At 43.5% G+C, this 24,224-nt stretch overlaps 1 protein-coding gene across 4 annotated transcripts in view; it reads right to left on the reverse strand.

Annotated features, from left to right (window-relative positions):
• Positions 1 to 24,224, reverse strand: part of LOC139384117 (dishevelled associated activator of morphogenesis 1a) — a 69,345-nt gene that overhangs the window by 34,602 nt on the left and 10,519 nt on the right. For 2 of the 4 annotated variants that reach the window (XM_071128778.1, XM_071128780.1), the window contains exons 2-3: positions 2,573 to 2,818; positions 88 to 177 (exon numbers count right to left, since the gene is read on the reverse strand). In XM_071128778.1, the coding sequence (XP_070984879.1) occupies positions 88 to 177; positions 2,573 to 2,755 (273 nt within the window). In that variant the 5' untranslated portion in view covers positions 2,756 to 2,818. Of the gene's footprint in view, positions 1 to 87; positions 178 to 2,572; positions 2,819 to 22,022; positions 22,719 to 24,224 lie in introns of those variants that run through there. The other 2 variants (XM_071128777.1, XM_071128779.1) reach the window with 2 other exon arrangements.

The following is a 24,224-nucleotide window of genomic DNA, read 5'->3' on the forward strand; positions in this document are numbered from 1 at the left end:
CTCAAGCAAACACAGTACAGACAGAAACAAAACAACACATGGAGGTTACATGCATACTAACTACTAGTCAAGTGGCCTTAAACTTACCTTCTTCTTGCTGCAGTACATCTGCCATTTCTTTTCAGCTGGCAGGGCGAACATGACTTCCCTGTGTTTCCCTGACAGGTCCAGCTCCTCCTGCAGCGAGCGAGAGGAACAGAGTACTGTGTTAGTGGGATATTAGGCACCTCCATGTCTAACACACTTTCATGAACTTGTGGTAAGAGGGACTATCTAATATTTCCTGTACCATGGAATTATGCTAATTTTAAGCTGATCTAGTGTTCCTGAGTGATCCTGGCTTTGTGATTTCTCACAATATTCTGTTTTCACTTTCTGACTTCAAACTGGTTTTGTGAGTAAGACAGGAAGCGGATTGATCAAGCTAAAGATATGAGAAGATGTGCTGATAAAAGAAAGATACATTAAGAACACAAATGCTCCATGTGGGTGTGTCTGCTGTTCCCTGCATTTAAACCAGCCTGCATTGTGATTGGTCCCCTATCTCCTCTCTGTAGGTCTGTTCCCAATCATGACCACTTACATCCAAACATCCATTGTCCCTGCCATATCAGATTAATATTGACATCCCATAGAAGTCCATTGGACAGATTCCGGACAGGACGGCTGCCAAATGGGATATCAATTCTTAAATTAAGAGTGACCCAATAACACCCTATTTCAATGACAACAACCATAATGCATCAGCATTCCTGGCTGGACTGGATCATTCTCAAATGATATGTTTGGGTGCAAATATTATGCAAGTTATTATGCACAGCCAGGTCAAGTATCTATCTCCATAACAGCACTGTGATGACTGGAGGAGGGGAAAAAATACATGCAAAACTGTTTTGACCAACAGACATCATGAAATGTGGCAAACATAAAACCAATCTAAACAGAGCAGCTCTAGCAGAGCAGAGAGTCCAGTGTGAACAACAGGCATACCAGAGAGAAAACGCCACTGCCAGATGCCACAGCTCTTCTCCAGGTCTGCCAAGCTACAGGCCTGATCTTATCCAGACAAGCCCTATGGAACCCCAAGTCAGAGACACAACTGGCTGGTGCATCAACGGACGGAGGGACGGAGGGACAAAATGGAGGACTGAAATAACAGAGATAACTAGAGCATTTCCTCCATCGTTTAGCTGCCAACCTTCGAGGTAATATAAATAACTTCAAAGAGAAGAACAAACACAGGTCTCACTATGCATCCTGTATTCCTCTTCTTCTTTCGAAGATGGTTGGCAACAACCCCTCGTCCATCAGTGTTTTGGACTATTTTCTTCCGTTTCGTGCCCACTGAACATGGCCCAAGCCATATTTCCCTCGTCCTGAGGCATTGAGCCAGGCTGTTTACCAGACTAGGGTTTAGGCTGACACTGTTTGACATATCTGTTTTGGCCCATTGTGAGAGGTCCCGTCAGGACACAATGGCTGCAGATGGGTTCTCTGCAGGAGGCCTGTTTGGCCAGTGCCAGGGACGAGTGACTCGGCAGAGCGCGTGCAGCCCTGCGAGGCGAGGAGTCCAACCGTACCGCTGGCTGCTCTGCTGGCTGCTGCTGGGAGGGGACAGGCACTGTCACACGCTGGTGGCCCCTGCCTGCACAGACGCTCACTGGCCCCCTGCTCAATGGAGTTTGCAGAGCTAAATGAAGATGAGCTGTATGGTCTCACTCACGGCAGTTAACCCTGCAATGGATCCGTAGTGAGAGGAACCGGAAGATCACAGAGAGGTTTGGTCACAGAGAGGTTGGGATTATGAGAATGAGGACTAGGAACAAGCCATTTTCTATCTTCATAGAGGCATGAGCACTGGCCCTTAGTTAACACTGTGATGACCATACAAACAGGAAACCATGGGCCTCTAAGCTTTCTGAACGTTCCTTTATCTGAAATACTGTATGGTTGCTGTGCAGAGGGCAGTCTACGTGTATTTCAGTGTACTCAAGCTATTAGTAAAGCACCTTTATATTACAGTCAAGAAACATTGACTTTGCTGGAAACAAGCAAAGATAGAGTATATCAGAGGACATAAAGTATATCAAAAACGAGCCCATCCCTTAGTGAGTATTTATGAGTCAATAACACAGCCAGGACCTGGAAACAGAGTTGAAGAAAAGCAAGTGCAGACCTGGCTGCTTCGCCTTCCAACATGGCAGCCGTCCACGTATCCCTCACATGTGATTAAGCTAGTTAAATACTTCACAGTCCTGAAAGCTTCTGATTCGATTGTAATCATGTAATAAATGAAAGCCAAACGAAAACATTTACGTCCAACGCAATCATTTTGTTTAAAAGTCATCGTGGATAACAGTTATTTTTATGGCAAGATCCCTTTACTAGTCATCTATTTATAGTGTCGAGCTGAACCAAGTACCAACCAGCAGCTCTGTATGGGGGAAGAGAGGCAGAGTAGAGGGAGACAGAGAGACAGACAACAGAAAAACAGACAGAGAGAGAGACAGAGAGCAAGAGTAAGCATGTCAGCATGGCAGTGGGCCAAGCCCAGCCCTGGAACAGTACGTACCACAAGCTCAGAGAACATGGCATCCAGCTCCTCCTCAGGCGGCATGGGCAGGGAAGGCGCCATGGTCTGTAGGGTGAAGTTACTGTCATGACGGAGGCGGTAGGTGATCTCCGGGTGATCACTCCCTTTAAAACAGCAGAATATATCAGAAAAGCCCCGCCCTGGACGCTTGCGAGGGGCCATGGCTTGGCAGTGGCGGGGTCTGGGCACCTTCTAGGGAAAGTTACCGTCTCTCACAACGGCTCCCTATAGAAGGAGACAAGAGGAAACTGTTAGTGGAACACATGGTCGGAGTGGTTTCACCAGGTATTTGTCACCCCAAGGGCGTGATGTACGTCACTTCTAACAACGAGGGTGTGGTCTATATCACCCTCCAAAGTTGTGGTAATGTCATCCCCAGGGTGTGGTGTATGTCACTCAAATGTGGGTGGCTGAGTTCCAAAACACAGGCCTAAATGTACAGCTACACAACCAGATCCAACAATGAGTCGAGGTAAAGAGACACAGAGTCCCATGTCAACGGGAGAGAGTCATCACTGGACTGTTGGCTTCTCTATAGAGAAAACACAGTGCTACACTACACATAATATGCCAGAGTCTGATTGATTCAAATAACTAGATAAAAGCAAAGTGGTTTGATGTTTAGTAACAAGCCAACCCTTCATCATCATGTGCTTCACGTTGCAGGGCTCCTGTCTCCATTCTCCCCCACTGTAGACTAGAAGGTGAAAGATTCTCTGATACTGTGATACACACACCATGTATGATGACCATGTAGAGGTGTCTGTACCCCCATCCAGTATAGCATCACCATATTTGGTCATGTGGATGTGCACAGTTGACCAGGTTCCAGGGGCAGTAGCATAAACCACCCAACACATAAACCGAGAGAGAGACAGACAGAGAGAGAGACAGACAGAGAGAGAGACAGACAGAGAGAGAGCGACAGAAAGAAAATAACAAAATAAAGAAAAAAATGAAGAGAGAAAGAAAGACCGAAAAAGAGAGAAAAAAAGAGAGAAAGAGAGAACGAGAGTAGAGTTATACTGAGGGGCCTCAACCTGCTCTATTCCTCTCTGTGACCCTACACAGCAGGACTAGGATTTACAGTGTGAGCTCTAAAAGTATTGGGACAGTGACACAATTGTTGTTGTTTTGGCTCTGTAGTCCAGCACTTTGGATTTGAAACGATACAATGACTATGAGGTTAAAGTGCAGACAGTCAGATTTAATTTGAGGGTATTTTCATTCATATTGGGTGAACCGTTTAGAAATTACAGCACTTTTTGTACATAGTGCCGTCGTCGTCATCCCCAATTTTAGGGGACCAAATTATATTTATGCCTGTTCCTAGTCTCACTCATCATTATTCAAGATTCATTCAGGGTTATCCGTATTTTCATGGTAGCATCCACATAATGTAGAAATGTTTAGAAACATATTATATTCTTATTTACAAATAGAAGTGACTCCAAAATGACACAATACATTATTTACCATTCATTTCTGTTGGGCACCAAATAATCTGAAACAACCAAAATCTACAAATCTGTACAGTCACAAGTTTGATGTAGTCATTGTGTGCTCTGAATATGGGACCACATTTTACTACTTTAATACACATAAGTGAATTTATACCAATACTTAAAATCAGGGCACTATGTACAAAAAGTGCTGTAATTTCTTAACTCTTCACCCGGTATGGATGAAAACACCCTCAAATTAAAGCTGATAGTCTGCACTTTAACCTCATAGTCATTGTTTCATTTCAAATCACAGTCAAAACAACAACAAATGTGTCACTGTCCCAATACTTTTGGAGCTCACTGTACATTCAAACACAGACACTGTGGTGATAATTGCACTGACTGGGTAGAATCACTGTCTGCTTCTCAGCTCACTGTGGTGAAGAGGTTACATAAGCAATAAGGCCCAGTGGGGTGTGGTATATGGCCAATATTAACACTGCTAAGGGCTGTTCTTTTGCACGACGCAACGCGGAGTGCCTGGATGCAGCCCATAGCCATTGGCCATATTGGCCATATACCACAAACCCCTGAGGTGTCTAATTGCTATTATAAACTGGTTACCAACATAATTAGTCAAAATAAATGTTTTGTCATTCATGTGGTATAAGGTCTGTTACACCATGGCTGTAAGCCAATCAGCATTCAAGGCTCGAACCACCCAGTTTCTAAATGGTCTTTATATGTTACTGTACGGCAGGCACTTCTGCAAAAATAAAATGCACATAATAATCATTATGAGAGTGTTAAAGAAACATTGTATTTAATCTTTATTTAACTAGGCAAGTCAGTTAAGAACAAATTCTTATTTTCAATGACGGCCTAGGAACAGTGGGTTAACTGCCTGTTCAGGGGCAGAACGACAGATTTGTACCTTGTCAGCTCAGGGATTTGAACTTGCAACCTTCTGGTTGCTAGTCCACCGCTCTAACCACTAGGCTACCCTGCAGCCCCAAAGTATTCAGTATTCAAGTATTCAAGTATTCATTAAGCTCACCATGAAACATATTGTAATTCCCCCTGCCTGTACATGCCTAAATACACACACACACACACACACACACACACACACACACGCACACACACACGCACACACAAACACACACACAGAAACACAGCTTTCTGTGGTGCATGTAAATGTGATCTGCATTTTAAACATCCTTCATCTACTGTCCCTTCTAGTCATTCTCTTCATCCTGCATCCCACTACCTAACTGGAAATATACTTCCTCATACGGTAACGACACTGTCTCATAAAAGGTTAAATGTCTTCAAACAGTGTGCTGGCTGCTTCTATCCTCCTCTCTATCTCGCTGGCCCACAAGACGGTGAGTCTGAGCAGAAGCAAAGTGATTTCTATAATCCAGACTGGGCTAGTCAAAACAAATTGCAGGATGTTAGTCTTTGAAGAGGGAGCGATTCTGATGTTGTGAGAGTAAATCATGTGACTCATATCTGTGAGCTTTTATTAAGCAGGAGCCAGAGACTCAACTCCCACTGTTTCTGCTGAGAGAGAGAGAGGAGAGAAAGATAAAAGATTTGAGAAAGAAAGAGAGAATCACAATGAAAGGAGAAAAGCAAAATAAAATGATATCACAGCATTTTGCTATTGCTTAAACCAAAAATGTACAAGAATATTAAGTTAATAGTAATAATATTTGAGGTTTCTGGGTTTTAGAGCTGGAAATTGCCAGGGACTGCACGATACAATATTATCACAATACTTATACAATATGTATTGCAATATGTATTGCCTATACAATATGTACTGCGATTCAATACTTGCTCACTATGTGTCTGCTGCAGAGGGAGAAGAGACGGAAATAGAAGTGCTGAAAACATGTTGGCTCACTATTTAAAAAGCTATAGGAAGACAAATACCAGAGTTTTGGTGCAGGTACAGCTGACTGCGCTAGCTAACGCTACCTAGCAAAAATATTAACAATTATAATAATATACATATTATATTTGTATCGATACTTGGAGTCATAGTATCGGTAGAATATCGTCCCAAAAGTAGTGTCAAACTAACTGAGGGGGGAATATGATGCAACTCCAATCCCGAAATCACAAGATAAATACCATTCAGGTCTCAAATCAAATACAAATACCATGGGCCCTTGTCAAAAGTAGTGCACTATATAGGGAATAGGGTCCCATTTCAGACGCAAACCAGGGTTGGCCCAAAAGCCAATCTAAGAACCGCAGGAGAGAAAAATGAAACCCAGCCATCTGTGGTAGCAGACAGTGCAGCCCCCAGTCGGGTTAGGGTCAGACAGCGGCCAGTACTTTATTTTGGGTTCATGCACAAAAATCTCTCAGTGAATAATTTACACAAACTGAGATGAGAGGGTCTTCCCTTGCTGTCAGTTTTCCTCCTGGGAAAGGTCATATACACAAGGCCACAGAGAAAGAGATCAGCTTCCCAAACACCCAAGCAAGCACTACTCTGACGTTCCACAAAGCTCTAAGCAAACAGTATAATTCAACCTCTTCAAGTTACTAAAAATAGTTTTTCTTGAACTAAGGATGTGTGGGTGTTGCTGTTTAGGCAGGTTAAATCCTGAGGGTGTTTAAGCAGGCTAAATCCTGTGGGTGTTTAGGCAGGTTAAATCCTGAGGGTGTTTAAGCAGGCTAAATCCTGTGGGTGTTTAGGCAGGTTAAATCCTGAGGGTGTTTAAGCAGGCTAAATCCTGTGGCTGTTTAGGCAGGTTAAATCCTGAGGGTGTTTAAGCAGGCTAAATCCTGTGGGTGTTTAGGCAGGTTAAATCCTGTGGGTGTTTAGGCAGGTTAAATCCTGTGGGTGTTTAGGAAGGTTAAATCCTGTGGGTGTTTAGGCAGGTTAAATCCTGTGGGTGTTTAGGCAGGCTAAATCCTGTGGGTGTTTAGGCAGGTTAAATCCTGAGGGTGTTTAAGCAGGCTAAATCCTGTGGCTGTTTAGGCAGGTTAAATCCTGAGGGTGTTTAAGCAGGCTAAATCCTGTGGGTGTTTAGGCAGGTTAAATCCTGAGGGTGTTTAAGCAGGCTAAATCCTGTGGGTGTTTAGGCAGGTTAAATCCTGTGGGTGTTTAGGCAGGTTAAATCCTGTGGGTGTTTAGGCAGGTTAAATCCTGTGGGTGTTTAGGCAGGTTAAATCCTGTGGGTGTTTAGGCAGGCTAAATCCTGTGGGTGTTTAGGCAGGTTAAATCCTGAGGGTGTTTAGGCAGGCTAAATCCTGTGGGTGTTTAGGCATGTTAAATCCTGTGGGTGTTAAGGCAGGTTAAATCCTGTGGGCGTTTAGGCAGATTAAATCCTGTGGGTGTTTAGGCAGGTTAAATCCTGTGGGTGTTTAGGCAGGTTAAATCCTGTGGGCGTTTAGGCAGGTTAAATCCTGTGGGTGTTTAGGCAGGTTAAATCCTGTGGGCGTTTAGGTAGGTTAAATCATGTGGTCGTGGCAGACACAGAACCCATTCAATCCACAACATTGACATCTTGTATTAGAGAACAACTTTACCATTTTGTTACAATAGTAGGGATGTGCAAATGAGAACAGACCAAACAAGAATGGAAACGTGATTGACCACTCTTTGCACCAGGCACATCCAGTTTATGTCGCATAATCAAGCAATAAGGCCCGAGGGGGTGTGGTATATGACCAGTATACCACGTCTAAGCTAAAGTAAAACCTACAGGAGGGTAGCTCTCCAGAAACATGGTTGAATTGAAAACCTACAGGATGGTAGGTCTCCAAGAACATAGTTGGATTGAAAACCTTCAGGACGGTAGGTCTCCAGGAACAGGGTTGGATTGAAAACCTACAGGAGGGTAGCTCTCCAGGAACATGGTTGGATTGAAAACCTACAGGAGGGTAGGTCTTCAGGAACATGGTTGGATTGAAAACCTACAGGAGGGTAGGTCTTCAGGAACATGGTTGGATTGAAAACCTACAGGAGGGTAGGTCTTCAGGAACATGGTTGGATTGAAAACCTACAGGTAGTCAGCCTGCCACGCAGTCTCCTGGTGGAGTGCAATTTAATCGGCCACAATCGGTGTCCAAAAATGCAGATTACCGATTGTTATGGAAACTTGAAATCGGCCCTAATTAATCGGCCATTCCGATTAATCAGTCGACCTCTAAAAGACACACAGGTCATCGTCATTAAAGACACACAGGTCATTGTCAGTAAATACACACAGGTCATCGTCAGTAAAGACACACAGGTCAGCGTCAGTAAATACACACAGGTCATCGTCAGTAAAGACACACAGGTCATTGTCAGTAAATACACACAGGTCATCGTCAGTAAAGACACACAGGTCAGCGTCAGTAAAGAAACACTAGTCATTGTCAGTAAAGACACACAGGTCAGCGTCAGTAAATACACACTAGTCATTGTCAGTAACGACACACAGGTCAGCGTCAGTAAATACACACAGGTCAGCATCAGTAAAGACACACAGGTCATCGTCAGTAAAGACACACAGGTCAGCGTCAGTAAAGACACACAGGTCAGCGTCAGTAAAGACACACAGGTCAGCGTCAGTAAAGACACACACATAGGTCAGCGTCAGTAAAGACACACACACAGGTCAGCGTCAGTAAAGACACACAGGTCAGCATCAGTAAATACACACAGGTCAGCATCAGTAAAGACACACAGGTCAGCATCACTAAAGACACACAGGTCAGCGTCAGTAAATACACACAGGTCACCGGCAGTAAATATACACAGGTCATCGTCAGTAAAGACACACAGGTCAGCATCAGTAAAGACACACAGGTCAGCGTCAGTAAAGACACACAGGTCAGCATCAGAAAAGACACACAGGTCAGCGTCAGTAAAGACACACAGGTCGTCGTCAGTAAAGACACACAGGTCAGCATCAGTAAAGACACACAGGTCAGCGTCAGTAAATACACACAGGTCAGCGTCAGTAAAGACACACAGGTCAGCGTCAGTAAATACACACAGGTCAGCGTCAGTAAAGACACACAGGTCAGCATCAGTAAAGACACACAGGTCATCGCCAGAAAAGACACACAGGTCAGCGTCAGTAAAGACACACACACAGGTCAGCGTCAGTAAAGACACACAGGTCAGCATCAGTAAAGACACACAGGTCAGCATCAGTAAAGACTCACAGGTCAGCGTCAGTAAAGACACACAGGTCAGCATCAGTAAATACACACAGGTCATCGTCAGTAAAGACACACAGGTCAGCATCAGTAAAGACACACAGGTCAGCGTCAGTAAAGACACACAGGTCATCGTCAGTAAAGACACACAGGTCAGCATCAGTAAAGACACACAGGTCAGCATCAGTAAAGACACACACACAGGTCAGCGTCAGTAAAGACACACAGGTCAGCATCAGTAAAGACACACAGGTCATCGTCAGTAAAGACACACAGGTCAGCGTCAGTAAAGACACACAGGTCAGCATCAGTAAAGACACACAGGTCAGCATCAGTAAATACACACAGGTCAGCGTCAGTAAATACACACAGGTCAGCGTCAGTAAATACACACAGGTCAGCGTCAGTAAAGACACACAGGTCAGCATCAGTAAAGACACACAGGTCAGCATCAGTAAAGACACACAGGTCAGCGTCAGTAAATACACACAGGTCAGCGTCAGTAAAGACACACAGGTCAGGGTCAGTAAAGACACACAGGTCAGCGTCAGTAAAGACACACACACAGGTCAGCGGCAGTAAAGACACACACACAGGTCAGCGTCAGTAAAGACACACACACAGGTCAGCGTCAGTAAAGACACACAGGTCAGCGTCAGTAAATACACACAGGTCATCGTCAGTAAAGACACACAGGTCAGCGTCAGTAAATACTCACAGGTCAGCGTAAGTAAATACACACAGGTCAGCGTCAGTAAAGACACACAGGTCAGCGTCAGTAAAGACACACAGGTCAGCATCAGTAAAGACACACAGGTCAGCGTCAGTAAAGACACGCAGGTCAGCGTCAGTAAAGACACACAGGTCAGCGTCAGTAAAGACACACAGGTCAGCGTCAGTAAAGACACACAGGTCATCGTCAGTAAAGACACACAGGTCAGCATCAGTAAAGACACACAGGTCAGCATCAGTAAAGACACACACACAGGTCAGCGTCAGTAAAGACACACAGGTCAGCATCAGTAAAGACACACAGGTCATCGTCAGTAAAGACACACAGGTCAGCGTCAGTAAAGACACACAGGTCAGCATCAGTAAAGACACACAGGTCAGCATCAGTAAATACACACAGGTCAGCGTCAGTAAATACACACAGGTCAGCGTCAGTAAATACACACAGGTCAGCGTCAGTAAAGACACACAGGTCAGCATCAGTAAAGACACACAGGTCAGCATCAGTAAAGACACACAGGTCAGCGTCAGTAAATACACACAGGTCAGCGTCAGTAAAGACACACAGGTCAGCGTCAGTAAAGACACACAGGTCAGCGTCAGTAAAGACACACACACAGGTCAGCGGCAGTAAAGACACACACACAGGTCAGCGTCAGTAAAGACACACACACAGGTCAGCGTCAGTAAAGACACACAGGTCAGCGTCAGTAAATACACACAGGTCATCGTCAGTAAAGACACACAGGTCAGCGTCAGTAAATACTCACAGGTCAGCGTCAGTAAATACACACAGGTCAGCGTCAGTAAAGACACACAGGTCAGCGTCAGTAAAGACACACAGGTCAGCATCAGTAAAGACACACAGGTCAGCGTCAGTAAAGACACACAGGTCAGCGTCAGTAAAGACACACAGGTCAGCGGCAGTAAAGACACACAGGTCAGCGTCAGTAAAGACACACAGGTCAGCGTCAGTAAAGACACACACACAGGTCAGCGTCAGTAAAGACACACACACAGGTCAGCGGCAGTAAAGACACACACACAGGTCAGCGGCAGTAAATACACACAGGTCAGCGTCAGTAAAGACACACAGGTCAGCGTCAGTAAAGACACACACACAGGTCAGCGTCAGTAAAGCAATACTCTCTGAAGCATCAGACCGTGTGTTTTTCCTCTCCTTTTATCAAAGACAAAGAACAAAGAGCCAGACTGGGGATATTTAATATCTTCCATTTCAAAGAGCAGCTTGTAATAATCAGGATGCTGTTAGCAATACTAACTGCTGTTCTTCTGTTTATTATCTAATTTCTTTAGGTTTCTCTTTAGTCGAGACATGACAGAGGGAATATACTGTACATACATATACTGTACATACATATACTGTACATACATCTGATGCACTCAGAGAGCATTCTGGGGAGAGTGAGATTGAGAGAGATTTTAAAGCCTACGTTTACATGCTGAGCTTTACATTAATTCCCTTTACCCATGATGCACTACTTTTTAATTCCCCCCCACTCATCCTCTAACACACACAGGCACATACAGTACATTACACACTCCATCAACATGTGGTGTGCCTCACTCCCTCCGAAACACTGAGACAGTGAGCCTCGGAGCCACACCTGTTCTGGTTGTTGTACCAAGGTGAGTCAGCAGGGGAAAACAGGGTGTGTGCAGTGCCCCAGGTTGTTTCACGTGGCTTCGCTCATTCACACCCACACATGTTCCTACTGTAACAGTCCAGGTGATTATCCAGTACCAGCTGCAAAACACACGGCCACTGAGCTGACCTGAGAGAGTCCATTGCAATTCCATTGCAATTTGAGCAATTCTAAGAAATTTAATTGAAATGGTATTGGTCCCAAACCTGATACAAATTTGTCTTGTCATTTGACTGGTATTGCTGATGCCTATGACAGATCTCTAATTAACAATGACTATAACAAACATTATTACTAGGCTATTATAGTGTAGTATTGCATGGATTACTGAAAGGAAGTTTGAGAGAAAACCTAAAACAATGTTTGAACAAATACAACTCACGATATGCAGAATCAGATTAAGTGATAATCTTGAGAACCCAAAGTGTACTTCAACTTTAGACAACATACCAGGCTGATTGTTGCCCTTAAAGCAAAACCCGATACGCTCAACATGTTCAAGAAGTAATTGTTGGATTCTACGTAGCTAGAGCTTTTTACACATATTGGATCCAGATGTCCAGAAGGGCCATGAGTTACGCTGCAACCCCTCACATGAATCTGAGAACATCTGGCAATTAAAAGACCTGAACAATCGCAGGATGTTCGTGGTCTTTATTGGTCTACTGACAGGCAGTACAGTTTGATATTGTCTCCAGAGCTCAGCTGAGACAAACGTCTGATTGCTGAACACACAACAGTAAAGATGACTCACTCTCTCTCTCTCTGTTATTGCTCACCATTGGGGATTCTGATAAAAGCAGACACTTAGGGAAACATACTGTTCACAGTAGTTCCCCTATCTGATTATTTTAAATGTTTTTAGCTGAATGATTGGATTGCATTGTGCACTGGCAGTATGGGGCTGGTTTCCTGGACCAAGATGAAGCCTATTCCTGTTCTAACAAGCACTTTCAAGGGAGTTGATTTGCCATTAAACTAGAACCAGGAAACTGGCTTTTGATGGCAGCTCGAAGACAAATTCAATGCTCCATGAACAGCAGAATAGGGCTACAGAGAGACAGGGAAAATAGCAGCAACATGGGAGGCCTACAGACAATGAAGGGGAGAAAGGAAAGACAGCCCAGTGGTCAGTCAGAGATGATGTAGTTTAGTCCAGTCATTAGAGACAGACTTTAGAACAGATGTTGAGCAACCTGCTGCTGCTTGTCCATCCGCTGGGCCAAACCTACAGATACAGATACCGTCTGATATAGGTTACAGAGAGCTGGTAGTCCCATCCACCAAACTACCAGGTGTGAAAAAGGGAAGGTACTCAGGGGGTATGCTAATTTGGTATAGAGCAGACCTAACCCACTCCATTAAATTAATCAAAACAGGAACATTTTACATTTGGCTAGAAATTCAAAAGGAAATGATCTTAACAGTGAATAATGTCCTCCTGTGTGCTACGACAGCTTCTCCATCCTGGACGGGGAAATCAATCATTTCCAGGCCCAGGGACATGTACTAGTCTGTGGCGACCTAAATGCCAGAACCGGACAAGAACCCGACACCCTCAGCACACAGGGGGACAAATACCTGCCTAGAGGTGACATCATTCCCTCCCCCATAAGCCCCCCTAGGCACAATTATGACAACATAACCAACAAAAACGGGTCACAAATCCTGCAGCTCTGTCGCACGCTGGGTATGTACATAGTCAATGGTAGGCTTTGAGGGGACTCCTATGGTAGGTACACCTATAGCTCATCTCTTGGCAGTAGTACTGTAGACTACTTTATCACTGACCTCAACCCAGAGTCTCTCAGAGCTTTCTCAGTCAGCCCACTGACACCCATATCAGACCACAGCAAAATCACAGTCTACTTGAACAGAGCAATACTCAATCATGAGGCATCAAAGTCAACGGAACTGAGTAACATTAAGAAATGCTATAGATGGAAGGAATGCAGTTTGGAAACCTACCAAAAAACAATTAGGCAACAACAAATTCAATCCCTTTTAGACAATTTCCTGGGTAAAACGTTCCACTGTAATAGTGAAGGTGTAAACTTGGCAGTAGAAAATCTTAACAGTATCCCTATCAAATCTAAAAAATCTAAAATAGAAAACCAAAGAAAATGAACAACAATGACAAATGGTTTGATGAAGAATGCAAAAATCTAAGAAAGAAATTGAGAAACCTGTCCAACCAAAAACATAGAGACCCGGAAAACCTGAGTCTACGGCTTCACTATGGTGAATCACTAAAACAATACAGAATTACACAACGGAAAAAGAAAGAACAGTCAGAAATCAGCTCAATGTAATTGAAGAATCCATAGACTAACCACTTCTGGGAAAATTGGAAAACACTAAACAAACAACAACACAAAGAATTACCTATCCAAATGGAGATGTATGGGTAAACCACTTCTCCAATCTTTTTGTCTCTATAACAAAGAACAAAGAGCAAAAACATATACATGATCAAATACAAATCTTGGAATCAACTATTAAAGACAACCAGAACCCACTGGATTCTCAAATTACCTTGAATGATCAACAGGACAAAATAAAAACCCTCCAACCTAAAAAGGCATGTGGTTTTGATGGTATTCTCAATGAAATGATCAAATATACAGACAACAAATTCCAATTGGCTATACTAAAACTCTTTAACCTTTTTGGGATAGGGGGCAGCATTTTCACTTTTGGATGAATAGCGTGCCCAGAGTGAACTGCCTCCTACTCTGTCCCAGATGCTAATATATGCATATTATTATTAGTATTGGATAGAAAACACTCTGAAGTAGAGGTCGACCGATTATGATTTTTCAACGCCGATACCAATACCGATTATTGGAGGACCAAAAAGCCGATACCGATTAAATCGGCAGATTTGTATTTTATTTAGTTATGACAATTACAACAATACTGAATGAACGCTTATTTTAACTTAATATAATACATCAATAAAATCAATTTAGCCTCAAGTAAATAATGAAACATGTTCAATTTGGTTTAAATAATGGAAAACCAAAGTGTTGGAGAAGAAAGTAAAAGTGCAATATGTGCCATGTAAGAAAGCTAACGTTTCAGTTCCTTGCTCAGAACACAAGAACATATGAAAGCTGGTGGTTCCTTTTAACATGAGTCTTCAATATTCCCAGGTAAGAAGTTTTAGGTTGTAGTTATTATAGGAATTATATAACTTTTTCTCTCTATACCATTTGTATTTCATTAACCTTTGACTATTGGATGTTCTTATAGGCACTTTAGTATTGCCAGTGTAACAGTATAGCTTCCATCCCTCTCCTCGCTCCTATCTGGGCTTGAACCAGGAACACAACGACAACAGCCACCCTTGAAGCAGCGTTACCCATCGCTCCACAAAAGCCGTGGCCCTTGCAGGGCAAGGGGAACAACCACTCCAAGTCTCAGAGCGAGTGACGTTTGAAACGCTATTAGTGTGCACCCTGCTAACTAGCTAGCCATTTCACATCGGTTACACCTAATCTTGGGAGTTGATAGGTTTGAAGTCGTAAACAGCTGCTGGCAAACACACGAAAATGCTGTTTGAATGAATGCTTACGAGCCTGCTGGTGCCCTACCACCGCTCAGTCAGACTGCTCTATCAAATCATAGACTTAGTTATAACATAATAACACACAGAAATATGAGCCTTAGGTCATTAATATGGTCGAATCCGGAAACTATAAACTCGAAAACAAGACATTTATTCTTTCAGTGAAATGCGGAACCGTTCTGTATTTTATCTAACAGGTGGCATCCATAAGTGTAAATATTCCTGTTACATTGCACAACCTTCAATGTTATGTCATAATTACATAATTCTGGCAAATTAGGCGGCCCAAACGGTTGCATAGACACTGACTCTGCGTGCAATGAATGCAAGAGAAGTGACAATTTCACCTGGTTAATATTGCCTGCTAACCTGGATTTCTTTTAGCAAAATATACAGGTTTAAAAATATATACTTCTGTGTATTGATTTTAAGAAAGGCATTGATGTTTATGGTTAGGTACACATTGGAGCAACGATACGCACCACATCGATTATATGCAACGCAGGACACGCTAGATAAACTAGTAATATCATCAACCATGTGTAGTTAACTAGTGATTATGATTGATTGATTGATTGTTTTAATGCTAGCTAGCAACTTACCTTGGCTTACTGCATTCGCGTAACAGGCAGCCTTCTTGTGGAGTGCAATGAGAGGCAGGTGGTTAGAGCGTTGGACTAGTTAACTGTAAGGTTGCAAGATTGAATCCCCGAGCTAACAAGGTAAAAATCTGTCGTTCTGCCCCTGAACGAGGCAGTTAACCCCCGTTCCTAGGCAGTCATTGAAAATAAGAATGTGTTCTTAACTGACTTGCCTAGTAAAATAAAGATTAAATAAAGGTGTAAAAAAACAACAACAAAAAAAAACAATGGCCATAATCGGTGTCCAAAAATACAGATTTCCGATTGTTATGAAAACTTGCAATCGGCCCTAATTAATCGGCCATTCCGATTAATCGGTCGACCTCTATTACCTGCCTCACTTGCTTTGGCAATGTTGACGCATGTTTCCCATGCCAATAAAGCCCCTTGAATTGAAATTGAATTGAATTGATATAGACAGGCACACTGCATGGTATCCAGTAAGAATGTCTGTTCATCAAGTATGTGGGGATCATTTGGTCTGAGCATCCATTTCGCCAATACCAAAACAAAGTCTGCAACAAAGCAATATTCTAAACTCATGGATAGATCTCCACTTAGTCCAGGGCTGTCAGACTCAGGACAATAATACAATAACAATGTTCTGCCACAATAACATTCATGTTTGACCGTCCTGTAGATAAACAAAGCTATAGAACAATCAGTCTCTACAACTTAACTGTCGCGTAGAAGAGGTTATAATCTGAACCCATTCAGTATGATTCATGTACAATAAGCATAACAAGCTGATGAATAATGACAGGGAATGAACATGCATCAAGCTGCCTTCTCAGTGTCATCAACAAGTTGCACAATCATCTGAAAAATGTTACCCCAGCATAGCGGAGTTGTTCAGCGTGTTCTACAGATAGCAAGACATGAGTTCCACCCGTGCTCTCCTCTCCGCTTTGCACGGGATGTCCAAGTTGAGATACCAAAGAGCTGAAGTTAAGACAGCCAGACAGCACTGTGATTACAACCATGGAGATGCACCTTTATTATGATGATGTGGAATGTAGAAACAAGTCCTAATTCACCTCCAGTCAGTGTGTTTATTTATTCATGTTTTAAATTCCCCATTATACTACTATGAACATGTACTGGTGTCTGCATCCCAAGTAGCACCCTACTCCCTACATAGTGCACTGCCTATGGGCCCTGATCTAAAGTAGTGCCCTATATAGGGAAAAGGGTGCCATTTGGGACACAGAATACGTGAAACAGGGTTCTAACAGGAAATACTGGGTTCACTAGGCTGGGCAAACCCATAGAGAGAGCAGACTTGCTATCCCCTGAGGTTTCCCCATCACATGCCTGTCTCTGTCTGCTAATGACAGGCGAACCAACGCCAGAGCCAAGCTCCCACTCCCAGCCTCATGATGTACTGAACTCTATCCACCATAGGCATTTCACTGCCAGAAGCCCATGCCAAGGGTTGAGATTGGGTGCACGAATAAAACACAAGAGCACTATACTTTTTGTGGGCCTTTCTTTTATTATTATCTTTGAATGTTGAATACCTGCACTTGAATTTTTCCCCCACTTACTACCTCTGACTTTACTGATAGCTATTGCAACTGCTTAGCATCCGACTGCAAAGGCGCTACAGAGTGTAGTGTGGACGGCCCAGTACATCACTGGGCCCGAGCTCCCTGCCATACAGGACCTCTATACCAGGCTGTGTCAGAGGAAGGCCCTAAAAATAGCCAGCCACCCAAGTCATAGACTGTTCTCTCTGCTGCCACACGGCAAGTGGTACCAAAGTCTGGAACTAACAGGACACTGAACAGCTTCTACCCTCAAGCCGTAAGACTGATAAATAGTTAGTTAAACAGTTAGTCTGGCCAGATATCTCCATTGACCCTTTTTGCATTCACTGTTTTTTGACTCACCAAATACGCTGCTGCTACTGTTTATTATCTATCCTGTTGCCCAGTCACTTTATTCTTCGTTATCCATGTATATACACATTTCTACCTCAATTACCTTGTACTCCTGCACATCGACTCAGTACTGGTACCCCGTGTACAGTATATAGCCAAATTATCGTTACTCATTGTATATCTATTATTATGTGTTTTTTCTATTATTTCTCTATTTTTCTTTCTCTCTCTCTGCATTGTTGGAAATGGCCAGTAAATATGCAATTCACTATTAGTCTACACCTGTTTTTTACAAAGCATGTGACAAATAACATTTGATTTGATTTTGATTGAGGAAAAATGTACTTACTATGACTGTGATATGTGGTTCTCACATAGCTATCTTAAGATGAATGCACTAACTGTAAGTCACTCTGGATAAGAGCATCTGCTAAATTACTAAAATAAAAATATATATACAGTACCAGTCAAAAGTTTGGACACACTTACTCATTCCAGGCTCTAAACATTAATATTTTGATTTGTTAAACACTTGACTGACCTTCATGTATTAAAGTAATAATGGACTGTCATTTCTCTTTGCTTATTTGAGCTGTTCACGGCCTAATATGGACTTGGTATTTTACAAAATAGGTCTATCTTCTGTATACCACTCCTATCTTGTCACAACACAACTGATTGGCTCAAATGCATTAAGAAGGAAATTCCACAAATGTATTTAACAAGGCACAGCTGTTAACTGAAATGCATTCCAGATAACTACCTCATGAAGCTGGTTGAGAGAGTGCCAAGAGTGTGCAAAGCTGTCATCAAGACAAAGGGTGGCAACTGAAGAATCTCAAATACATAATATATTTCGATAAGTTTAACACTTTTTTTGGTTACTACATGATTCCATATGTGTTATTTCATAGTTTTGATGTCTTCACTATTATTCTACAATGTAGAAAATAGTAAAAATAAAGAAAAACCCTTGAATTAGTAGGTGTGTTCAAACTTTTGACTAGTACTGTGTGTGTGTGTGTGTGTGTGTGTGTGTGTGTGTGTGTGTGTGTGTGTGTGTGTGTGTGTGTGTGTGTGTGTGTGTGTGTGTGATATATAATTGTTTAGCTTGGTTCAAATGTTTAGGGTAGCCTTCCACATGCTTCCCACAAAAAGTTGGGTGAATTTTGGCCCATTCCTCCTGCCAATTTTTCAGTTTTTGATTTGTTAAAAAAGTTTGAAATATCCAATAAATGTCGTTCCACTTCATGATTGTGTCCCACTTGTTGTTGATTCTTCACAAAAAATACAGTTTTATATCTTTATGTTTGAAGCCTGAATTGTGGCAAAAGGTCGCAAAGTTCAAGGGGGCCGAATACTTTCGCAAGGCACTGTATATTTATTTACTTATTTATGCAGCCAGCACCGGTAGAGAAATGTAAGATGCGCTTAGCTATCATCACCTAAACAATCTTCATCTATGTTCTGATTGATGGTGATTCATACATGTGAATGATTTACATTTGCACTGCAGGTAATCTAATCAATCGATCCTACCCGGAAAAAACTCTTGCATTTATCAGTCATTTTAAATAATGTGGGTGAATATATCTGAAGCTCAGACCCCTGTGATGTCGACGCCATCAACATGAATGGAATGATAACCCGGGTACTGAGGAAGCCTGTTGCATAGTGCATTGAGCACAGCACAGACCTCCCCTTAGAAGCCAGACCTTTTAAGTGGTCAAACGGCATTGTGAAACCCAGGACAACCCATTTAGAGTATTACATAAGAGAGAGAAGTCAGCGCAGGCTAACCTGTCCAGTTCAACGAGGTCAGTCAATCAGACCATGAGATGCGTTTTACGTAATGAACCCCGCAAGTCCCTTGATCGATTTAATCTCTGTCAATATGTTATCAAAAGGAGGCTAAGTGTGTCTATTTAGAACTCATCGGTCGGCGCAACAGTAGATACTAGATTTATAAAACACACACATTTTACCATGTGACCTATTCACTCACTGCATGGATGGAAAACTAGCTCATCTTATTGTCAGATCACATTATAATGGAGATGATCTGGACACCATCATTGGAACCACTTGGTGAGGAAAGGAAGCAAGGACAGAAATAGACATGCATGTGTGTCGGAGGTAATAGGGGGGCAATTTCCTATTCGCTGGATCTGAAAACCACCCAGGGCTGCATCCCAAATGGAACCATTTTCCCTATATAGTGTACAACTTTCGATCAGGGCCCATAGGGAATTGCGTACTATTTGGGACGCAGACCAGGTCATATAGCCTAGCTAGCGACATGTGTGTTACATTTTGGTTAGAGTCAGGAACATTTGGAATTGATTTTGGTCAGTCGGAGCTGTTTTGGTGCTCTCCTGACAGAATGCCATTGGGATCAGATCACTCAGACTGCAGAGTGGAGCAGAGTGGAGCACTCAGGGTCTAGAAAGTTGCTAAGATCAATATTAGCAGGGTGCTGACAGGCCAATCGGCTCTTAGTTCCCCTGGGCTCTGATAGAAGGGTCAAATGTCAAGCCAATAGGGGGATGCCTCCAGCCCTCTTCCATCCCACTCATGAAATAAGTGGCAGACAGTCCCTGGTCCCTGCAGGAATGCAGTTACACACACACACACACACACCACGGCTGGTTTAGATGCCTCTGATGAAAACCAACCACACATATACACACTCTTCACCATCCCAGACTTGATCCCTCCCTCTCATTCAGCCATATCTGAGCTAACTCCCAATTTTCTAAACTCATCCTTTTCCCCAGGACCCTGGATACCCACTGCTCTCCTCCCTTGTTGCCAGGGCTGTTTCTGATTCAGAGCCCTGCCTGCATTACATGTGCTAATCCAGCGGGATGAGTCGCTGGGATTGAACAAGGACCAGTGTGAGTAATGAGTTTTTATAGGCTAAGCTTCGGCTGCATGGGTCCCCCAGCTGCCAATCAAAGATTGGTGGGAGTCTCTGGGCAGTGTGTGTGTGTGTGTGTGTGTGTGTGTGTGTGTGTGTGTGTGTGTGTGTGTGTGTGTGTGTGTGTGTGTGTGTGTGTGTGTGTGTTGGGGGCAAACAGTAGTGACCGAGCTGCTTCATACAGGGGCTAAGCATCTAACAACATCCATTCAGCCATCCATCCCCTTGGAAACGGATGCAATATTGAGCAGATAAGGAGGTGACAGTATATTCAAATCAGGACACAGCAAAAAACCAACTGCCCCATGCCCTCACTCTTCATAGAAAAATAGCGATAGGGAAACTACTAACTCAGAACAGTCAGGGGTATTAGCACAAGGCCAAAGTTCTTGGACCCATTGACCTTTCTCACAGCCTAGCTCTAGTACTGTTAGAAAAACTCCACCTCCAACTCAAACACACAGAGTCATGGTGAATGCCAGACTAGAGTTCCAGTCACAAACAGAACCATGCTAACACCCACAGTAACACCCAGAGATCCTAAAAACACTAAAACGCTGCAGCGGTGGACAATCTGACGTGCTGTCTGTGTGTGTGTGAGTCTGTGTGTGTGTCTGTATGTCTGTGTGTGTGTCTGTGTGTGTGTGAGTCTGTGTGTGTGTCTGTATGTGTGTGTGTGTGAGTCTGTGTGTGTCTGTGTGTGTGAGTCTGTGTGTGTGTCTGTATGTCTGTGTGTGTGTGTGTGTGTGTGTGTGTGTGTGTGTGTGTGTGTGTGTGTGTGTGTGTGTGTGTGTGTGTATGTGTGTGTGTGTGTGTGTGTGTGTGTGTGTGTGTGTCTGTGTGTGTGTGAGTCTGTGTGTGTGTCTGTGTGTGTGTGAGTCTGTGTGTGTGTGTGTGTGTGTGTGTGTGTGAGTCTGTGTGTGTGTGAGTCTGTGTGTGTGTGTGTGTGTGTGTGTGTGTGTGTGTGTGTGTGTGTGTGTGTGTGTGTGTGTGTGTGTGTGTGTGTGTGTGTGTGTGTGTGTGTGTGTGTGTTGGCTCACCCTAGGAAGAAATGCATACGAGTCTCATTTTAGTTTTTTTTGTTCAGGGCTCCCTGCATTCCCAGCTCACACCACACAGAGACAGACGGAGTGTTGTTTTCCCTTGAATTATGACAGACACATTCTGAGCACATAGCTGCCTAAATACAGAGGGAGTAAAAGGGAGTAGAATTCCACTGTGCCAGTAGCACACTACTTATGCTTCCCTTACAGTTAGTTGTCCATAGAGAAACAGAAGCAGCCACAGATTTCCACTAAGATCCATTACTGTGCGAGTGTTGTTGTTCCCCTGTTGAATAACATACAGCCAGAAGTCTTGTAATGCTTTCATTGAAACATTTTTAAACAATCTTACCTTTTTACACAACAGCAATAGATCCTCTTATATGGGTAAACATCCTCGTTATAAAGTCCAGTCGAGGCAGCGAAACAAGCTCCACAGAACAGAGTGAGTCCTGCTCTGCTCTCTGTTCTGCTCTCTGCTTTCTACAGGCAGGCAGCCAGCGCTACTAGAGACCAGATGACCGAGAATGTGAGAAGAGCTGAAGACAGAGCTTCCTATGTCTCCAGCAGTGAGATCACCACAATCACAGTCCAGGAAAGGAGAGAAACACATCCAGCTCCAGCCTCATCCAGCAGAACAGCCCGGAACAGAAAGACCTCCTCAGCATGGACATAGCATTGTGACATCCACGGGTTGAGTCAGTGAAGCGTGGTCACTAAACTGTAGCTGTAGTCGAGCCAACTCCTCTGTCTGCAGATAAATACACAGCCTCACAGTCAGTCGCAAACTATCTACCACACAGAACTGTTTCTCTATTCTACAGTAACACTTGGACCTATCAATCTATCCAAGTCTAACTCACTGTAATCCAGTAAAGTCTCCCCACTTAAACGATCTCTGGAAGTGACTACACTGAGACAGCACACAGGCCGTCAGTCCACACTGCTCTGAGCCTATGGACAGAGACACACAAACCCACTGATGTTGGCTTCTGCTGCTGCTGCAGTCAGCCAGCCCTCATCCCTATGCCATGCCACACCCCCCAGTACCCAGCGTGTTTCTATTGGAGGGAGTCAGAGCTGGGCTCCTCCCACTGCTCTCAGCTTTCTTTCTGTTCCACTTAGAGAAGTGTGTGTGTGTGTGTGTGTGTGTGTGTGTGTGTGTGTGTGTGTGTGTGTGTGTGTGTGTGTGTGTGTATGTTTCCTGCCATATTGAAAGATCAATACTCTTAGTGACATGGACCATCTGTATCCAGATTGGGTTACACTAGCAGGAGCTCTATTGTAGAAGATCGGCTCATCACACACCCTAACATATTATCTATCAATGACAATCAATCACTTCACAGACTAGGCCAACGTAACTTACATTGCGCTACAATGGATGGATCTGTCGTCCTGCCTTCCATCCACCAGACAGACAGAGTTCATGTCCTATCATTTTCTCAGAATACTAAGCTATTAAGGGAGTGATGAGGGCTTTCCTCATCAAGAACAGATCACACTACTGTTTGACACACAGACAGACAGACAGACAGACAGACAGACAGACAGACAGACGATAGACACACACACACACACACACACACACACACACACACACACACACACACACACACACACACACATACTGTATCTGCCTCTGAGGCAATCCTTTCAATCTGCTTTAGGACTCAATTTCCCACCAACCACCACCAGTACAGCAGGTAACCTAGCAGTTAAGAGTGTTGGGCCAGTAACCGGAAAGGTCGCTGGCTTGAATCCCCGAGCCAGCAAGGCGGAAAAATCTAAGTGGATTAAGGCAGCCCCCTGCACCTCTCTGATTCAGAGGGGTTAGGTTAAACGCGGAAGACACATTTCAGTTGAATGCATTCAGTTCCCTTTCCCAGTGTTTTGACTTACGATTGTGATTCAAGTGGATAATCCGCTTTGGGATCATTCTAGATGTTTTCCCCACCCATTTGACTCATATCAATAAAAAAGGAACACAATAGTCTACTATACCAATACTCTACTATACCAATACTCTACTATACACACTGCAATACTACACCCAATGTAAGGTGGGGGTATGATTTCAAGCATTTTAGATTTGCAAAACACACTGAAACTTCCCTGAGGAATACATCTGCAACAGTTGCCCAACGTTGGAGCTGATAAAAACATAGCAGTAACGCAATGTTGAGCTTAAAAGGTTACAGCAAGTAACTCTGTTGATCCCAAATGGCACCTTATGGACCCTATGGGCCCTGGTCAAAAGTAGTGCACTAAATAGGGAATAGGGTGCCATTTGGGCTGCATCCTCTGTCCACTGCAGTCCGTAAAACAGCATGCTAGTGTTCCTGTGCATGACTGACCTTTGCCCAAATAATACCCAGCAGCATTCGCTCTCATGTTGGTGTTCTCAGATAGTTGGTAAGTAGAGGAATAAAAGGGGGTTTCCCCTGCTGCCAGAATCCTCTTTATGAGCCAATGGATAAAGGCTTGCTCTGATTTTTTGATTGTATTAACTCGGCACATGCCTCAGCCCTCTTTCTCTCAGTGCAAAGCCCTC

Source organism: Oncorhynchus clarkii, chromosome 25 (assembly GCF_045791955.1).
Source record: "Oncorhynchus clarkii lewisi isolate Uvic-CL-2024 chromosome 25, UVic_Ocla_1.0, whole genome shotgun sequence".
Lineage (NCBI taxonomy): Eukaryota > Metazoa > Chordata > Actinopteri > Salmoniformes > Salmonidae > Oncorhynchus > Oncorhynchus clarkii.